Below are 20690 nucleotides of genomic sequence, written 5' to 3' on the forward strand. Positions count from 1 at the left end.
GAATTCCAGTGAGAGGTTAAGGCAGAAGGTGTGTATTTGGGAGGTACTGGCGCTGAAGTTTTTTTTTTTAATAGTATTTTTTCCTCTAATTACATGTCAAGACAATTTTTAGCATTCACTTTTTACAAGATTTTGAGTTCCAAATTTTTCTCCCTCCCTCCTTTCTTCTCCTTCCGTCTTCTGAAAATGGTAGGCAATTTGATATAGTTTATACATGTGGCACTGAGGTTATAATTGAAGCTAAGCAAGGAGATGAGGCAGCTAGATGACTCATTGGATAGACAGCATTGGAGTCAGGAAGACCTGAGTTCCAGATATGGCCTAAGACACTAGCTATATTACCCTAGGCAAGTCACTTCACCCTGTTTGTCTCAGTTTCCTCATCTGAAAAATTCAGCATCTTTGCCAACAAAACCCAATGGACAGTAGAGTCCATGCAGATTCAGATATGACTGATCCACTAAACAACAACATGCAAGGATATGACAGTTTTAAATATCATAGGATTTAGAGCTAGACCTAAGAGGCAATGTATCCAACCTTGTCTTTTTATGAGAGAGAGAGAAATTGAGTATAGTGGGAAGATGCAACATGTTATTTGCATAGAGATAATAAATGAATCCATGGGAGTTGATCGGTCATCAACTTTGATCGAACTTCTCTGGCTTTCAACCTCGAAAGACTTAGTCCTGCTTTAAGAAATGAGCCCTGCAAGATATTCCCAGCCATTCGGAGGTGCGGGGTTTGGCTTCGGACCTAGATTTCCTGCAGGCTCTTTGGGCAGCCACTCCCACCCTCCGCCCCTGCCCTGCTCTCCTCTGGTTGGAACAGAATCCCGGAGATCAGGACAGACAGAGCTCTACCATCAGGAAGTAAATTACAAAGTAAATTGACCCACTTGGCACACCGTCTCCATCCTTGGCGTCCTTTGTTGCCTAGGATACAGAGGCGGGGACTCTCTCACCATACATGCCCCTCACCTGGACTGCAAAGCCCACGGACTTCGCCAACGCACTCACCTTTGGGAGAGGATCTTGTAAAGTGCAGGTGAAGGAGTCCTAGCCTTACGTAGCCCCTAAGACCCTCGACTCGCCCCTTACCCCTCCATACTCCTCTCCCCCCTAACTGTCCTCCCTCTCCCTTCTCCCAGCCCGGACCATCTGGCTTCTTTCCTGCTTGTGTGGTCCCGCAAACCTGTGACTGACAGGGTTTCTTAAGCTGTAAAGCAGGGGCTCTTAACCTTTTCTGGAAGTCTGGGGCTGCCATATAGATCCATGCATAGAATAATGTCCTTAAATGCATAAAATATATAGGATTTCAGAGGAAACGATTTGTACGGGAATCCAGTTATCAAATTATTAAAAAAAACCAAGTTCATGCCCTCCTTTCCAGTCTAATTAGGGATCCCTTGAGTGGGTAGATAAAGAAAGCTTTCATTAAGCCCTTCTGTGTGCTAGGGACTGTGTTAAGCACTGGAAATATAAATACAAGGAACCTTCAAGTAGCTTACATTCTGAAGTGGGACCCCTGATTAAGAACTCCTGAAGTAGAGAAACTGAGCAAGTATTAATTTGCATCTAGGTCTTCTGACTCCTTAATAAAGCATACATTCCACTGTACCATAGGAGCACTTTCCAAGTTTTGGAAGTAGGCAGTTATTATCTCATTTTGCAGATTAAAAAATTGAGGCTTAACACAGGTTGTGAGTTAGAGTCAGGAATTGAACTCAAGTCTTCAAATTCCACTATACTAGTACAAATTAAGTACCTTAATGGAAATTATATAACTTTGTATTTTCAGCTTTAATATGGAAGACTCAGAAGATGCCTGTTCTAATAAGGTTGGCTGTGTTGGCAATATAGTTCAAGAAAGACATTTAATCCAATCTAAAGAATCAGCATCTCATGTTCAACTTGCTTGCAGTCAACATTATTGTGCTTTCCCTTTAAATGGAAATGAGCTTTGCATATGGAATACCAATGACCCTTTCAATCAGGTATTTAAATCCATGCTATGTGTTTTATGTATACAGAGTATATGGGATATAAGGGATATGAGCAGCTAGGTGGTGAAGTGGATACAGTACTGGCCCAGGAGTCAGGACAACCTGAGTTCAAATGTGATGTCTGATGTCAGACACTTACTAGCTGTGTGACCTTGGGCAAGTCACTTAAACAGGCCCTGTTTGCCTAAGTTTCCTCATCTGTAAAATGAGCTAGAGAAGGAAATGGAAAACCACTCTAGTATCTGTGCCAAGAAAACCCCAAATGGAGTCACAAAGAGTTGGACATGATTGAAATGACTCTATAGCAACAAATGGATATATAATATGTAACATAATATGTTACATATGGTGTTAAAGATTAACAAAATAGATAACATTTTTTAGTAGGAAGTAGGGGAAAAATAGATGGAGCTTTTGAAACAAGCTTCAAAATCTAGAGGTTTTTTTTTTTAGAAGCTCTTACAGACAATGATTGATCTCTTTGAATTTTGTGGGGCATGGCTCTTGGAGTATGAATGGGAATATATGAATTCAATTTAACATTTGGTTACTAAGTACTTAGTATGTGCTGGGTACTTCTAAAAATAGTGCTCAATCAAATACTATTGAGAAATATTAAATTTTAGAAGTTTTGAATTCTTATTTTTTTGTTTCAAATATTATGTAATGATGTATAATTGATATGTGTTGAATGTTTTTAGCCATTACACTTGACAGGCCATCATCAGTCAATTACTGCTGTGACATTTGGAAACAGAGTTAATCCACTTCTTGTCTGTTCTGCATCTTGTGACTATGTTATAGTTTGGAACCTGGTGGAATGTGGAGAAAGAGTACTAGAAGGTAAATGTGTATATTGTGTACATATGTTATAGATGCTTTTAAAAATAAAAATTTGTTCTTAAATGTATTTTGGTAATATAAAATATTTAGATTGACATACTACTTATTTTGTATATTCTTTTGTGGTCATTGCTTTTAGTCAATATACAAGTCATTTTGAGAGATAAAAAGAAAAATGAGCCATAGTCCTCAAATCAAGGAATTTATAGTATATTTGGGAAGATGAGATATAAATACCTCTGATTGCAGAGTGTGGAGGCTGGCCATTGGAGAGCTCCTCCTAGACCCACTACTTAAGAAGGGGGCCCAGAGCTGCCACCTTTTCATTCCCACCCTGTACTCTGGATCCTTGTATAGTCTCTAGTAACTCACCTTCCTGCAAGACTACATCAACTCAAAGTCACTCCTCCTCAGTACCCTGTGGCCCTGGGAACATAATAACTTACTGCAAATTCCCATTCCACTCTAGTATATCAGTAGTGGAAGGGCTCCTAACATATTTGGGCCTCTCAAAATACAAGGTTAATATTGGAAGAAGGCAATAGAGTCAGGAAGATAAATATGAATAGGAGAGGAAAGTGAAAGGAGCATAGTAGAATTCTTTGCTATAAAATTGAATTTTCAAACCTAAACCAAAGGCCCTTTGGCTCCCAAGCTTTTAAATATATGGTGCAATCTCAAAGAGAATAAACCTTCAGTCAGAAGTTAGAACCTGCCTTGAACCTGATATCTCTTGGCCTTTTCAAGATGATCAGCTAGATTATTTGAGAAAGAAGCATTGATATACATACATCCATATATAAATGTGTATTTGTATGTGTGTATACACACACATAGATACACACATACATATACATATATAACATATATATATATATACACACACACACATATGTACATATACACACATCTTCTGGCCTAGGAATACAATATCTTGAAAGCATGCTATACCAATTAGATTGGTCTGACCTTTTGAATTTGTCCATTATGTAAATTAGCTTGTGACTTTCAAGTTTTACATATTTTCTTTCAAAAACAAATTTGAACTGTGTAATTTTGTCCTACCATGGAAAAATGTGCACAAAATGTGGATTCTGCCAACAAAAATGGGTCAGGAAATGCTGGATGGCAACATAAATAATCTATTAATATTTCTGACCTGTGGTATGATTTCTGAATTGAATAATCTAAACTGATAATAATTTGTATGTCTGAATACTTCACATCATCAAAACTATTTTGAATACTTCACATCATCAAACTATTTAATCTGATGAGACCAATAGGGATATTTATATATAGGAAGTTATCAAATTAGTAATGGGTTGAGTTCCAAAGTTGATCCAAATTGGGAATAGTTTCTCTTTAGAAACGTATTATATTTGGTGATAGATTTCCAGGCCATACAGAGAAATATATGTAACTGATTGCATAGTATTTCTGGTTTTAAATAACCCAACCACCATGTATAACAATGATTCTATGGAAATATATGCTCAGAGGTCTAATTTGAGATTCTCCACAAATGTCCCCATGCTGCCAGCCCTGGTCATGGTTCCCCCACTTTAAGCTGGTTTCAAGGACAGGAGAAGCTGGGGGTAGCGGTAGTAGGATGGGAGTCAGGAGTTCATGAGCTGGGATGGGATCCTTTGATTGAGTTGTTGGACAGGGAATAGGGGTAATGAGAAACTGGGATAAGGGCAGTAGGAATGTCTGAGGAAGGAAGTACAGGCTAGATGATAGAGGTAAGGGGTCTAACTTCCATATCTCCTCATAAGGTAGAGCCCAGTTCTTGGTTGGAACAGTGGAAGGGTGGAATAGTTCATCAACATTGGGGGTCTTATGGCAGAACTGGGGTACAGAAAACCCTTTCCATTTTTTTCTTTTTTTCTTCCAACCTTTTTTTTTCTTTCCTCCTCCTCCTTCTCTCTCTCTCTCTCTCTCTCTCTCTCTCTCTCTCTCTCTCTCTCTCTCTCTCTCCTTACTTTGTGTTTTGCTTTTAACAGGGTTGTTGTCGTTTAGTTGTTTCAGTCGTGTGTGACTCTTTGTGACCCCATTTGGGGTTTTCTTAGCAAAGAAACTAGAGTGGTTTGCTATTTCTTTCTCCAGCTCATTTTACAGATGAGGAAACTGAGGCAAACAGGGCTATGTGACTTGCTTAGGGTCATACAACTAGTAAGTTTTTGAGGCCAGATTTGAACTCATGAAGATGAGTCTTACTGACTCCAGGTCTGGCACTCTATCCACTGCCACCTAGCTGCCTTTTTAATATGGAGTGGGGGAATAATTGTAATTGGTATAAAATGAAGAAGCTATGGTAGGATAAAGTCTACTTCTTCCAATCTACTCATGGCCCTCTTTCTTCCCTCTCCCTCCTCCTGCTACCATCTTACCTGACCTTGTCCAAGAGGTGAGGTGGAAAAGAGGGTACCAGGACCAACGTGGTTGGTATCCCAGGCAATGGCATAGTCTACAGTGGTTATTAGGAAGAGGAGAAAATCTCCAGCCATGGCTGTGGGGAGAAAAGAATAGTTCCTGGGGTGGTCTGACTAGAGTTTGGGCACTGGCATTTGTGTATGAGGAATGTAAATAAGTGAAGGAATACCTTTTTTCTAGGGTTTTTAGCCTGGGGTTCATGAACCCTGTGAGAGGTCTGTAGATAAATTTTAAGAGGTCTGTGAACTTGGATGGGAAAAAGTTTCCATCTCCACATTTACTAGCCTCTAACAAACTTAGCATTTCCTTCATTTGTGAATTTAAAAAGCAGTATTCTGAAAAGGGTTCAGGCTTCACCAAATTATTAATAGATCTACAAAACAGGAAAAAAAAGGTTAAGAAGCCTTGCTTTATTTCCTTAAAATTTTTGGAATTTTGAGTGATTTCTTTAATGGGGCAAGAAATGAAGTGACCAATAATGGTTCTACTCAGCTCTGCTTTTATTGATGTAGTGATCATCTAAGAAGAAACAAGAAGATATTTCATTTATAAAATAAAGAGAATTCTTAGTGGGGAAAATGCTGCATTTTAATAGTTGATTTACTTGATTAACAATTCTTATGCGTTTTCATGGAAAGCATTAGACTAAAATGAAGTATTACTCCTAGAATATGGTTTTGTTGGTTAGTTCCAGTTGCACCTGCTTTAATTTTTCATTGATATACTTTGATATAAATATCAAATTTGGAAAGAGAATTTTCTGATTAGCCATATTTAATGAAGGCCCAGATCTGTGCCAGACTTATAAAGGCCTTTATGTCCAGTGTCAATTCAGATTTTATATTTGAACCTAGAGAATTAGATTTAATTAAGATTGTGTGAAAATAAGATTATTGGTATGGTCCATTTTATAAAAATGTTGATCGATTAAAAATTTTCTGAGTGTAATATTTTATTTTAGAAAGAACCATCAAAGGTGTTCCCTCTAGTAAAATTCTTTTACTATAGTAACTTCAAATAAGAGGAGTTCTTGAATTAGAATAACTTCAGGGGAAGCTTTGCATGTTTGTTCTATAACCCAACTAAGGATGTAAAATGGCATTGGGGCTCAGTGCTTTTGTTTTAAAAATCATCTGGGATCAGCAAATTACATTATTTTATTTTCTCATAATTTAGACTACTTATGCTAATTTTTGCTGACAGCAGTTTATTAATTGGTATTAATAATAAAAATTGTTACAGGGTTAACTCCTCGAGGAGATGTCAGAGGAACTCTTTTGGGAATGGTGCTTTATGTGAGATTTAGTCCAGATGACCGTATTATTGCAGTGTGTGCTGGAAATAAGATACTCATGCTTAATGCTAAGGTAAGACTTTTAACATTATATAGTGATTAGAATCATTTAAATCTGATGGATTTCTATGGATATAAGATCCTGTATGTTAAAAATTCTATAATGTATTTTAAAGAAGTTTAAACCGAGAGGCTTGGAAATGTATTCTCATCTAACCTTTATAGGACTAGTAGAATCTACTACTACTACTAGTACTCCTACTACCACTACCACTACCACCACCACCACCACTACTACTGTTACTACCACTACAACTACAGTTATTACCTTTACTACTAGAATCTTCCTCCTCCTCTTTCTTCTTGTTCTCCTTCTTCTTCTCATCCTCCTTTTCCTTCTCTTCCTCTTCCTCTTCCCCTCCTACCTCCCAGGGCTATTCCGAGGATAAAATAATTACAAAATTTAAAATAGTTAGATAATATCTATAAAGTGCTTTGCAAACCTTAAAGTGCTCTATCAATCCATCAACATTTATTTAGTACCTACTGTGTGCCAGCCGTCAAGGAGCTCACAGTCTATCAGGGGAGACTGCAAGTAAGCAAATATGTACAAACATTATATACAGGATAAATAGAAAATAATTTTAAAAATTAAAATAATTAAAAGAGGAAAGGCACTCGAATTAAGAAGGGTTGGGAAAGGCTTCTTGTAGAAGATGAATGCTGTGACTGAGCTGCTAAGATGAATTATTATTATTATTGTTGTTACCACAATGTGAGATTCTGAGTTCATTGTTTCCTACTCCATTTTGGGTGCTTCATTTTTTCCCTAGATAGTGGGGTAATATTGGTAAAACACTGGCTTCTTCACTCTGCCACACTAAATAGCTCTTGCTGTGTGACTCTAGACAAATAATTTTAAGTGAACTGCAGTTAAGAGAGATTTGTCAGATGAGGAGTTGGCCCAGATGATCACTAAGTTACCTTCCCATTCTGGCAGGCTATGTAGTCATTGGCTTGAGTCTGAGCTCCTCCACTTGGGCCTTTTTGACCCTGGGCAAATCAGCTGAGCCATCGGATGCTCAGTTTTATCACTTTCCAAATTGGGATAAAAGTCCCCATGCTGTCTGCCGCACAGGGTTGTACCTGGTTACAGGATCACAGGCTTATGGATGAGGGACCTCAGTGGCCATCTAGTACAACCCACTCCTGAAAGAGAATCCCTATTCCACCACAGAGGGAGTGTGGTAAAATGGAAAGCATGCTTGATTTGGAATTAGAGGACCTGGTTTGAATCTTGTCTCCCTTACTTGCTACCTATATGATCCTGGGCAAGTCACTTAGCCTCTCCAGGCCTCAGTTTCCTCACCTGTAAAAGGTTGAGGTTGGGCCAGATAGGCTCTGAACTAATTCCATTACAGCTTTGAAAAATAATTCTGTGATTCTGTAATCCTTACAACCCTACAGAACAGGGACTTTAAAAAAAATGACATTATTATTGTTATAACAAGCCTTCAGCAAAATGCAAATATTGTATTCCTAAGAGATTAATAATCACTATTACTTTTTTATGTACATAAAACAATTATTATCATGGATCTCACTTTTAATTACCCATCGGAAAGGAGTCTTTGGAGGGAATGGGGTATGAGCCAGATATATATTGATGGGTGTTCGGGGAATGGGCAGGAAAGGTTTAGAGAAGAGGTTTGAGAACTGCAGTAGGGAAAGTACCCTGATAATCTAGAAGACAGCAGGAGAAGAGTAGGCAAAAGTAGTGAGGGAGGAGGTCACTTAAGGCAGAGCTGAGATGACAGGTACTTTGTAATTTTCCTAATGTTAGCCTTGTTAGTAGTTTATCATTACTAATAATTTATACCCTATGATCCCTGTTACTTCTTTCTAACTCTGATGTTGATTCATAGACTCTATTCAAATTCTAAAGAATTTGGGGAAGGGAGTTTTGATAGCAGTCAAAGTAGAACAAGAATTTTACTGTAAATGTTTCTTCTGCTACATATATGAGATACAATTAAATAATGAGAATTACAAAAATAAATTATGCTAATGAGGTTTCTCTCATCAATTATTCCAGTTTGAAACTGTATTAGCTGAGCTGAAAGGTCATGTTGGCCCGGTCACTGCAGTTGAATTTTGCACCTGGCAAACAAATATAATAATATCAGTGTCTGAAGACAGAGGCTTTAAGGTAAGGATATGACTCATTAAACTACTTTTTAAATTGATTTTTTAAAGAGTAGAGAGCCTCCCCCTTCCTTCTAGAATCATGAAATAACAAAAAGTTGGTTCACTGGATGTGTCAAATTGAACCTATTTAAACAGATCTGATGTCTGTTTAAAGCAGTCTAGTTTGGGTCAAATTCACTCTCAGACTGGATTAGGTTTCTGGTTAAAGTGTTTGGGCTTGGGCCTTGATCTAAGGGACATTCTGGTGACTGGGTCATTTCTGGAACCTGCTGGGAGTTGGTTTTCTTTGCAGTTCATTCACTGGAAATTTCAGACTAGACTGAATACATTATCTCATACTAGCTGCTACAGTGTCTCTCCTTTGGGTAGGTACACCATGGGAGTGGAGAATAGTTGGAGTCGATTTGGATTACCTGAGAAAGCTAGTTAAGAATGAAGCCCACTCAGAGGGATGAATTTAGATCAGAACCTATCTGAAATCAAAGGTTTCCAATTGGTTTCCTTGGTAACATAATAAAAAGTAGCAAATTGGAGTTAGCATATGTTTACATTTCCTATTTATAATTTGCTATTTAATCTTGGAAATACATTTATACTCTACTTCAAATATAACATAGCTCAGCTAAACTTATTCTGCTTTGGGGAAGTTTCTAGTCTTGTCATCTTGTCCTGTTTCCTGTTACTTTCAAATATACAAGCTACTGTTTCTTGAGGTGTCATTTGCATTTTTCTATATTGATTCTTTGATGTTATTTTTAACAAGTGTTCTTATGATTTTACTATTTCTATCCTGGATTTTCTTACTATTTTTTCATTCTTTCTATCTTTATCCTTAACACCTAGCTCACTGCTTGGTACATTGTAGTCACTTAATAAATATTTGTTGATAAATTCTCTTTATGACTCATATTATTTTTCTACTAGCTAGCAACTGGCTTAAGATATGGTATATGTTGTAAATATTTTCGTATAATTTTATTTTATGAAAGCCTTCCAAGTTCTGATATTTTCTAAAATATATATGTGTATATATATTTCTCTAAAGGTCTGGGATCACTGTACTGGATTATTATTATACAATTCAGCAGTACTAACAGGTAAACTTGTACATTTCAAAACTTACTATATGATTAAGTTTCTGATTAAAAGTATCAAGAATGCTAAGCCAGCTTCAAGGGAAAAATGCCCCTCCTGAGGAAATGGCAGTGGAGGGTAGATAGGGGAAGAGGAAACTTTTTCAGAAACACATATGAGAGTATTGAATGATGTGACTATCTTTTCAGACCACTTTTGAGTGATCAGAATGAAATAATGTATGTGCTTGCCTATACATATTTGTTAAAGGGTGTAGGGTTTTTTTTCCCTAATGGGAGGGAGAAATAGGAGAGAAGGTCAATTTTTGTTAATTAAAAAAATGTTAGAAAATAAAATATCACTTGATTTAATTGAGTTATTGCTTTGATTAGAGATGGAAGTCAAATAGTAGGTATTGATATGCTCAGTCACATGAAGCAATTGACGTTATTTCCTTCCCCAATCATTTCTTTGGTGTATAGGCCAGAACATAGTGTTTGTGAAGGGAAAAATAGGAATTGGCTGAAGTATGGATTGGAGCCTAGTTGTGGAGGGCTTTAAATGCCAGAGTGAAAGTTTGTGTGTTTTCTTAGAGGCAATAGAGAACCTCAGAAGGTTTTCTAGCAAGGCAGTGGCATGGTCCAGAGGAGTGCAGCCTGGTGGGAAATGAAAAGATGGCAGCCTGGGTGCCCTTCTGAATGGAAGTTCTGGAAGGAGCTCTCCACTCTCCAGTTAGAGGGAGGGGCCTGCAGGGCAGAGGGCATTTCCAAAGTGTGATATGTGTGATAATGCTTTTATTAAATTTCTTAGAATTAATGAATTAAAATTATTTTAATATTCATTTATTTAATGAATACTAAGAATCTGTCCCATATAGGGCTTTTTGCTAAGCATTGGGCATGATATAAAGTTTAGGTAAGACAGGGGCACTCTAACCTTTCTAGCTTTGGCATACCTGAATTGATGTGTCATCTTTTTACTTGAGACTTCTCTTACGTCCATGCACTTTTAAAATGAGTAGAATACATGGAAGTGAATGTTGAAAACTAAAACTAAATAAATAAACTTATAACAAAATGAGTAGAATTCATTCCAAGTGTTTTTAAATAACTCCTTTTTGGGGGAAATTTAATTTGCTTTCTTATTCAACCTTATTTAAAAGAAAATAGAGCAAAACCAAAACTATTAATGTTTTTATCTTAAAATATATGTACCTTCAAATACAGGTAATTATCTTCTTTTGAATAGCATATCCTCTTTTAAGTTTATTCATTGATGAAGAAAAGGAACAATTTATTACTGGGAGCGCTGATGGTCAGGTGAGAAAATCATTTAAAAATATTTAAGTATAAACTATTGTTAAGCTCACACAAGATTCTCCATTTCCCAACTTTGTGCATTTTTAATGGCTTTCTCTATGCTTGGAATTTTCTTTCTCTTCATCTCTAGCTCCTGATTTTCCTGGCTCCCTTCAGGTCCCATCTAAAATCCTATCTTCTACAAGAAGAGTTTCCCTCTTCCCTTTATTGCTAGTGCCATGTCTCCATTGATGGTCCCCATTTTATCCTGTATATATCTCATATGTACATAGTTGTTTGCATGTTGACTCCCCTAATAGACTATGAGATCCTTGAAAGCAGGGTCTTCCCTTTGTATCTCCAGCACTCAACATAGTTCCTGCTTAATAACTATTTGTTGACTAACTGACTAACATGAAATTATATATAGAAAAACTGCATGAGGCAAACTTTCCCTGTTGAAAAAGGTGCCTAAAATTGTCCCGTAGGTTATGGTCTTAACCAGACCCAGTTGCTCAAGTCTCTAGGACTGAAATCCTAGTGGAGCCATACTGGCCTGATTTCACTTAGATTTGGGATCTAAATTTAGATAAGAAAAGTAAAATTGTATGATAGGGATTTTGAGACTGACTGAAGAAACTCCCTCAGGGAATATTCAAATATAGTTAATGGAGATGACTGTTCATTCAGCTTTGTATTTTGTACTACACTTTTTATTACTTAAATTACCTATCTCAAGTGAATGCAAGTTGGTGGCTGACAGGAGGAACTATATCAGTCTCATCTCTGGGGATCTGGCAAACTGAACTCAGCGAAATCAAATCTGATACATCTAAAGTTTTTGGGAAGATATGATGTGTCTATTTGCAAAGATAGAATGACATAGGGATGATTTTAGCAATTAGAATGTTATTGGATTGAGTGAAATATACTCTTGAGTTTAAACTGATAGAGAAACCATTTTCATAGACCTTCATAAACCTACTTAACATGTGTTCCTTTGGCAGCTCTCTCCCCTGACCCCCTTCAACTGAAGCCTGAGAGAGCTTAAGTGACTTGTCCCACATCACTCAGCTGGTAGGGGTGCCAGGACTCCTGCCAACATCTTCTGACTATAAGCCTAGTGCTCTTTTCACTACATTTAATGAAAGTGCATCACTTAATAATAATGTCAACAATGACGATGACAATAACAACCACCCCCTCAAAGATCAAACCATTGTCAATGTCATGGAGTGGGAGGATGGCAAAGGAAGGGAATGCCAGTCAAGGCATTGTGCAAGCAGAAACTGTATGTGCCCTGAGACCACTGTGATAGCTCTGAAAGCCTGGCAGGAACCCAGAAACTTTGGTGACCCCATGAATTGGGTTAACAACCTGACCAGCATCCTTCTTTACCTGTTAAAAAATGCTTCTGTGCCTATGACCCTGATTAGAAAAGTAGATAAACCATAAGTGTCCATGAAATGGACTGAAGACATGAATGATATCATTATGTGACGGTACTAATCGTAACAGAATTGGAAATATCTCACCAATTATAGACGAGAGATTCTTATTGTGTTTTTGTTAAGTATGCAGTCAGTTTTCAGATTTACACAATACGTTGCTGACTAATGCATAATCATAAAAATCATAAAAATGGTTTAATAATAAAAAGCAAAACAACCCTCCCCCAAACCAACACTTCATCTTCAAGACTAGATTAGATGAAATAAGCTATGAAATTGAAGGCTCTGAAAAGGGAGAAGATGAAGATCCTAAAGTCATTAAAAATCTTTATCTAGTGCCAATTCAAGAATTATACCTAATAACTAGATGTGGCGGCATATACCTGTGGTCTCTGTGGCTGAGGAGGCTGAGGCTGACAGATCCTTTGCTTGGGAATTCTGAGCTGTTGGGAGCTAAGTCAGTTGGGTGTCTTCATGGTTTATCATTAATGTGGTCAGTCTCTGGGAGTTCATAATCAAATGGAAGGAAACAAACTCACCATCTAAGGGGTGAGACAACATGCATTCAATTATGAACAAACAAGATGTATACAGTGTAAGTTGGAGGTAATCTCAGAGGGAATTCACTAGCCCTGGGAAATATCAGGAAAGACCTCTAGTGGAGTGGTGGGATTTGAGCTGAGTCTTAAAGGAAGCCAGGGACTCATGGGTCAGAGATGAGTAAGGAGAATATTCCATGTGTAGGGTCAGTCACTAAAAAGCCATGGAGCTGGGAGTTGGAGTGTCTGTGAGAGGAACAGCAAAAAGACAAGAATCGCTGGGTTAAAGAGTATGTGGAGATGAGTAAAGTGCCAGAAGACTGAAAGGCCAGGTCACGAAGGACTTGAAAAGCTAAACAATGGTTTTTATATTTGTTCTTGGAGGTAAGAGGGAGCCGCAAGAGTTTATTGAGTAGGGAAATGCACTGCAAGTACCTGTATAAGGTATTAATGCCCCATTGTATTTATTGAATGTGACTGAAAATAGTTCAACCATGAATGGAGTTTGTGAAACTGCTAAAATCCAGTAACATAATAATAATAATAATAATAATAATTTAAAAACCCATCCATGGGGATAGAGAAGCATTGATTAAATGGTTAAGCCATGCCTTTTTATTTGTGGAAATGGAGAGATTTATGATGGTGATTCAGAGCTAGGACATTACCAGCAGAAATTATAGAAGGGTTATTCCTATGGAGCGTAGACTTAGTGATCCATGTAGATTATACAAGGAAAGGGCAGAAACTGTGTAGCACATCACCACAGCCATAGAAGTAGATTAGATACACAATACACAGTAGCAAATGACCATGGTAATCTAGTGTTTAATAATCCCAAAGACCCAAGCTCTTGGGACAGGAACTCACTATTTGACAAAAATTGCAGAGAAAAGTGGAAAGCAGTTTGGCAGAAACTAGGTATAAACCAGCATCTCACACTGTAAACTGAGATGAGGTCATAATGAGGACATGACTTAGACATTAAGAGTAATATCATAAACAATTAGGGGAGCATGGAAAATTTTACCTGTTGCATCTATGGATAAGGGCATAATTTATGGCAATCTAAGAGATAGGGAAGATCATGGGAAGTAAAATAGATAATTTTTACCACATGAAATTAAAAAGTTTTGCACAAACAAAAACAATGCAGCTAAGATTAAAAGGAAAGCAGGAAACTGGGAAAAATTTTTTATAGCAAGTTTCTCTGAAAAAGGCCTCATTTCTCAAATATATAGGGACTGAGCCAAATTTATAAAAATAAGAGCCATTCCCCAGTTGGTAAATCATCAAAAGATATGATCAGGCAGTTTTCAGAAGAAGAAATCAAAGCTATCAATATTCACATGAAAAAATACTCTAAATCACTATTCATTAGAGAATGCAAATTAAAACAACTCTGAGGTACCACTTTACACCTATCAGATTGACTAACATGACAGAAAAGGAAAATGATAAATGCTGGAGGGGATATGATTTTACTCACCTGAGCAATAGTCTCTAAAATGTTGAATATAAAGGGATAATTGCAGCATAGCACCTTGTTCCAGGGCTATTTTTTATCTGAACCTCATTGAAAAAATGAAAATGAGATAATAACAATAGTAAACATAATATTGCAACACCTAAAATAAATATGTCAGGCAGCCTCAGAAGAAACTGAGAAATCTTCTAAGGCTTTGGTTGACTACTAAATAAAGAGAGAATCTTAAAATGAAAGCAAGTGTGGAATAAGAATTTAAAGGAAAATTACACTAAGGAGGTGAAGCAGTATATCTCATGAAGTTATTTGGTCTCGAGTTCTTTATCACATTTAGATAGGAATTTTTTTTTATTAATTTATTTTGAATTAACAACAATCATTTCCATAGGCTAGAAATGTTTTTTCAAATAACTTTGTCCAACATCTTGTGTATCTGTATATGTTTTACCTTTTTAGATTTGGATCTTCAGTCTGATCAATGCACATCATTATCGTTGTGTGGCCCAATTTGACCTAAAGAAAAAACAAGAGATTTTCCTCAGTAAAAGGGTCAAATTAGCACAACGTATCCAAACAGGTAATATTTCTAGAGTACTTATATGTGTCTTGCCTTCGTGCATTTATGAGCAAAACTTATTGAGTGCTTGTTGTGTGCAGAGGTTTAATATGATAAAAAATTAAATAGAAGACACAATGCCATACTTAGGACAAATGTGAAAAATACAAAGAAAACATACAAACATGTATAAATTGATTCTCTTGTGCAACAGCATTTGTGCTGAAGGTTTGCCTGAATGATTAGAGTTAGGTAGGTAGACTTAAGCAGCATAGAGAAAGAGGGTCAGAGCTTAGCAGAGAGAAATTAGGAAAACATTCTAGGGACAGTAACAAATATGAAGTGTTGAGAACATCTGTATAATAAAATGGTGGCTTCAGGAGTCTGTGAGAGTCTGACCCTGATGGTTGTGCTGCATAAAGTCTGCTAAATAGACAAGATCTCTCAAAGAGGACTTTTCAAGCAATAACCTTCAAATAGGTCATGTGAGAGAAGAGGGAATTGGCAGTGTAGTAAGAGAAGCCAATAGAGTGTTGACCTCAACAAATCTGACAAATCAACACTCTGAAATGAAGATGGCATATTCTTCCTTAGATGTAAGGCCTTAATGAAGCATTCATTCCTAATTGAATTTTACTCTGTGCAAGCACTATGGAGAGTACAAAGATCAGTAAGAGAGTACCACTTTCCCCTTGTATTACATTAGGTGAGTTATGGTCTTCGGAAATAACCACAATACAGGGTAATAAGGAGTAAGGCCCATGTGTGCCTTGAAATGAAGTGTTTTTGTAATTTAGAGGAGAGGTGGTTTTTTTTTTTTTTGCTAGAGGTTATAGGAAATTTATCTCTTAAGAAAGATATGGTCTGAGTAATCATCAAGCTCTCTTGACCTCTAATGGGTATGCCTAAGAGACCGGAAGGGCTCAGAAGCTTGATGTCAAAAGGACACAGCTGTTGTTTTCCTGGTGACAAAGTGATTGCTACTCATTCCTTTATATTTCTGGCTCTAAAACCTCAAGCAGCTGATGGTACAGTCCAATGTACATGATGTTTCTTAGATAGAGACTTGCACAACATAGAGGAATGTAAACTTGGATATAAGCAAAGATATATGTTACCAGATTTCCTAAAGCAGCATTGCTATGCTACCAAGAGATTTCACTTTCCTATTTTGCCTTCATTCCTTTTAAAACACAAAGCCTGTTTCATATAGCATAATGGGTCAACCAAGGAACCCAGACACCCAGGCTTTTCTTCCTTTTGCATGCAATAATCAGGCAACCTTTGTGTGGGAGAGGCTGATGCCTTCATTAGGGCGACTGGGTTCTTCCCAAAGAACAGCTGCTCTGCCTCTCTAATTGTCATAATGGTGGTGAATGAAGGAGATAATTTTAGTTGGTGCAGAAGGGTATACTGGTTAAAGTATGAAGGACTGATGACAGACCTAGAAAGAGGGAGATTGGGTTACCACAGACAGGTGAGACGTGATTAGAATATAGACTGAGCTTTAGTTGTGTAAATAAATAGAAGCAGACTGAGTTATTTTTAAAGTAGTAGCAGGATTTCACAAAGAACTAAATGAAGGGTAGTGAGTAGTCGAAGATGAACTTAAGGCTTATTGTTTAGGAGTAGTTTAAATGTTGTTATCTGCTAAAGGAATTCATATGCTTCCCAAAATGTCTAATATAAACCAAGTTTATGTGATCGCAAACATAATATTTGGAAAAGAAAAACATGGTTGAATTGGTTTGCCATAGACTATATTAGTGACCAGTCTAATCTGCCATTTGATTTTGGTTTCTGATCAAGAAAGAGCCATTCATTTGAGAGAAGCAATATTTTGTTTTACTCTGACCACTTAATCATGGTTTGACAAGAGAAACCAAATAATTCCATTCTTGCTTCAGGGAAGTTGATGTGGATGAGGAAAATATACAATTCTCCCTTCTTCACTGTAGGAGCCTGCAATTCTAGGATTTCAATGAATCAGAGTATGACAGTTTCTTCTGTCCCTGCAAGTATAGAAATAGTCATTTTGTATATGTTCAATTTGAATACAAATAGAGTTTTGATGATGCTAATTATATACATTGGATATTAAATCCTGAAGTCACTGATTCATTCCCCCTCGTGCCTCAAACCAAAGCCATAACCAAAAAACCAAACCAAACCAAACTGAACCAAAACTGGGCAGGAGAGGAATTATTGTCTTATCTTTTCCTGGTCCTGGAAGTTAGCTAGCCTGAGAGGTACATGCTGTTTTGAACTTCTAAGAACTTGTAGGGGTGTTATCTTCTACATGCCTTGAGCTCTTTGCATTTTATATTTTAATACAGTCAAGACATTGGAATCTCATTTCATATGATCATTAAAATTTTGCTAATCTTTGAGAATTACTTTTGATTCTGTTTTCTAGAAGAGAGTCAACCCTTCTACAAAAATGACCTGAAAAAAGAAGAAAGGGTAGAAACAGCATATCCTATATTGAGAATCGAACGCTGTGCTCAGTCAATTAATGAAGAGTGTGAATTGTAAGTATGAAGTCCTTTGATAATGTCATGTAAAGGAAGACATTATAATCTCATAGAACATCTACCAAAAACCCTTTTTTTTCAGTGGGTGATATAGAAAGGAGATGATTAAAATAAAATTGGAGTATTTTCTCTTCTGAATAACCATTTATAGTTTTAAGAATGCATTTTTATTTATATAATAGGACTTTTTGCAAAGGGAAAAACAAAGCTATAAATCCTTCTACTAGTTTTCCTTTTGTTGGATTGTGTTTAAATATGAGAAGAGTATTCACTTTGAAAATTTCATATGAAGAAGTCCCTTATTTTAGTGTACTTTTTTTTTTTTGGCTAGGCAGTGAGGTTAAGTGACTTGCCCAGGATCACACAGCTAGTAAGTGTTATATATCTGAAGCCAGATTTGAACTCAGGTCCACTTGACTCCAGGACAGGTGCCCTATCCACTGCGCCATCTAGCTGCCCCTAACAACTCACTCACACACTCTCTCTCCCTCTCCCTCTCCCTGTCCGTCTCCCTCTCTCTCCCTCTCTCCTTTTTCTCCATATAGGGTGACCTTGATGTGGAGGTGTGGGAAAGTCACCTCATTTTCTTTGAGACTTAGACTGCTCCCATGTCAAATGAGGTGGTAAATGTGGGGTTGGACTAAATGACTTAGAAAGTATTTTTCAGTTTTAAAGCCTTAATATCTTTGAGGGAGCTACACAATGGTGTCAGAGAGACAGCATGATACAGGGGAAAGGGGATTGTTTGAGAAATCAGGAAATGTCAATTGTCGTTGACTCCTTTTGCGATTGTGGGCAAATACTTTTATCTGATTGTTATTTTAGAAGTTATATTTTTATAGAAAACATTTAAAAATGTTTAGTAGTATATGGGATACACATTCTGCTATCCATGCCATCAAGAACTTTTCTACATGACTTCCATGCCTACGTTTTCCATGTTGTTTCAAGTTTTGTTGCCATTCATAAAAAAAAATTATGACAATTAGTTTGTAGCAGGTACCTGAGTTGTAGCCATAGTGGCTAGGAAGAATTAACTAGTCTCTCTAAGACTTATATTGACATATATCAAGAATTGAGTGAGGTTGTCAAGTTATTAAGAGACGATATTTTACCTTAAAAGTTTTAACTTAGTGCTTAGAATTGAGGCTTAACTGAAAGTTTCAACCATTGTGGAGAGTTGAAAAAATTGTTCAATGACTTTTATCAAGGCTGGGGTTTATATTTATTTCACAGGCTAGTAACTTTTACTTAGGGTGATCTCCCTCCTGGAGGAGAAAGTAAAGGGATTTGCAAACAGCTGTCCAGACACCTGTGCTAGGGAAAGTATTCCTAAAGGAAAGTGACATGAGGCTTCAATGAGAAAAAAAGAAAGTAATCTAAGGTAGTAGAGAGGACACTTGACCCTTGTCAGAATATTGCAGAGAGAACTAATGTTATAAAGAGGAGAAAAATCAGCTGTACGATAAAAGCTCAAAAACAGACTTGAGGCTCTTCCTGAAGAATGAGAGGGTTGGATGGTCTGAGGAGAAGAAGAAGTTGTTTGTCCTCCAAAGAAGGAGATAATAGAGCCACAGAAGCTGCCAGGTGAAAGGACACCAAATAAGGGCAGGAGGAAGAACAGAAGAGTACTAGTTAATTGTTAATTACTTGATGAGAATTGAGGCAGTTATTTGTTGAGCTGATAAGAACAAAGAGAGGTCTATTATCTTCTTGGAGCATGTATCTGAGATATAACAGAGAACCTCTGAAGACTTGTCAAAACAGATGACAACTTCCTACTTCTGATTCATATGATTGATGTGGGCACAAATGATACTGCCAGAAGAAACTTAGAAAAATATTGCCAATGATTATAAAGTGTTAGACAAGAAACTGAAGATTATATAGGTGCATATTGTGTTTTCCCTATTGATGTCCAATGGAGGAGTGGTAAGTGGAAGAGAAAAAAAAAATTTAGAAGTAAACAACTGACCTAAGAAAGTGATGTCTGAGAATGGCATTTGGACTTTTGGACCATATCTTTAATTATAGAGATGACAGATTATTGGCCAGAGATGGAGTAACAAAGGTTGGTACAATATACGTTTGCTAGGTCTCTTGCAAATATAATCATATGTGCTTTAAACTTAAAAGAATGGGGACTGGAAAAGATTGATCATGTATATCTCTTAAGCTTAATACTATAGAGAGTAGCATAAAAAAAGAAAAGGAACATGAATAGCAATTAAAAATCCCATGAGTTTGAAGGAGACAAAAATCCAAGAAAGGAAATAGTAGTGACACAAAACCAATGGCCTCAAATGACCATATCTGCCAATGCCCAACATTTAGGCAACAAAGAAGAGAGATCAGAGGTCATGACACAGGCAGGCAAATGTAACTTCATAAGTATCACTGAAACTTGGTAGAATGGAACTTGTGACTGAGCAATGTATTATTTGAAAGGTCATGGAAAATGGGAGAGGCACCACTAAATTGGAGAAAGTAAAATGTCGTGTAGTATTGAATTTCAAGAAAGGAGAGACAACAGCGCCTATAAACTATAGATACTGAGTTTCACTCTGATTCTTGAGAAAATTCTAGAATAGATCATTATGGAGATAATTGTCTAGAAAAGAAAGCAGCAATAGCAAAGAGTCAGCCTGACTTCAAAAGCAACCCATGCTAGAGTAACCTCACCTCCTTATTTGACAGGATTATTAAACTAGTAAATAAGATGAATGTCGTGGGTATAGTTTAACTTAGATTTTACCAAAGCTTTTGATAAAGTAATTCATACACTTTATGTGGAGAAGATGGAGAGACAGGGTTTGACCAGGCGTGGGGGACCTGTGAAGCCACATGTGGCCTAAATTTGTTCCGTGAAGTTTGGATTCAGTCAAAGGGCCACACTGGTGGTCCTAAAGGGCCACATGTGGTCTTGAGGCCGCAGGTTCCCCAACCCTGATTTAGACAGTATTGCA

At 37.0% G+C, this 20690-nt stretch overlaps 1 protein-coding gene across 1 annotated transcript in view; it reads left to right on the forward strand.

Annotated features, from left to right (window-relative positions):
* The first annotated feature begins 1806 nt into the window (after nt 1–1806).
* Nucleotides 1807–20690, forward strand: part of WDR27 (WD repeat domain 27) — a 223416-nt gene continuing 204532 nt past the window's right edge. The window contains exons 1-8 of the mRNA XM_078155033.1: nt 1807–1996; nt 2707–2848; nt 6527–6651; nt 8674–8787; nt 9832–9883; nt 11109–11179; nt 15091–15211; nt 17607–17721. Of these exons, the coding sequence (XP_078011159.1) occupies nt 1808–1996; nt 2707–2848; nt 6527–6651; nt 8674–8787; nt 9832–9883; nt 11109–11179; nt 15091–15211; nt 17607–17721 (929 nt within the window). The 5' untranslated portion in view covers nt 1807. The remainder of the gene's footprint in view (nt 1997–2706; nt 2849–6526; nt 6652–8673; nt 8788–9831; nt 9884–11108; nt 11180–15090; nt 15212–17606; nt 17722–20690) is intronic.

Source organism: Phascolarctos cinereus, unplaced genomic scaffold (assembly GCF_003287225.1).
Source record: "Phascolarctos cinereus isolate Bilbo 61053 unplaced genomic scaffold, phaCin_HiC Scaffold_5;HRSCAF=322, whole genome shotgun sequence".
Lineage (NCBI taxonomy): Eukaryota > Metazoa > Chordata > Mammalia > Diprotodontia > Phascolarctidae > Phascolarctos > Phascolarctos cinereus.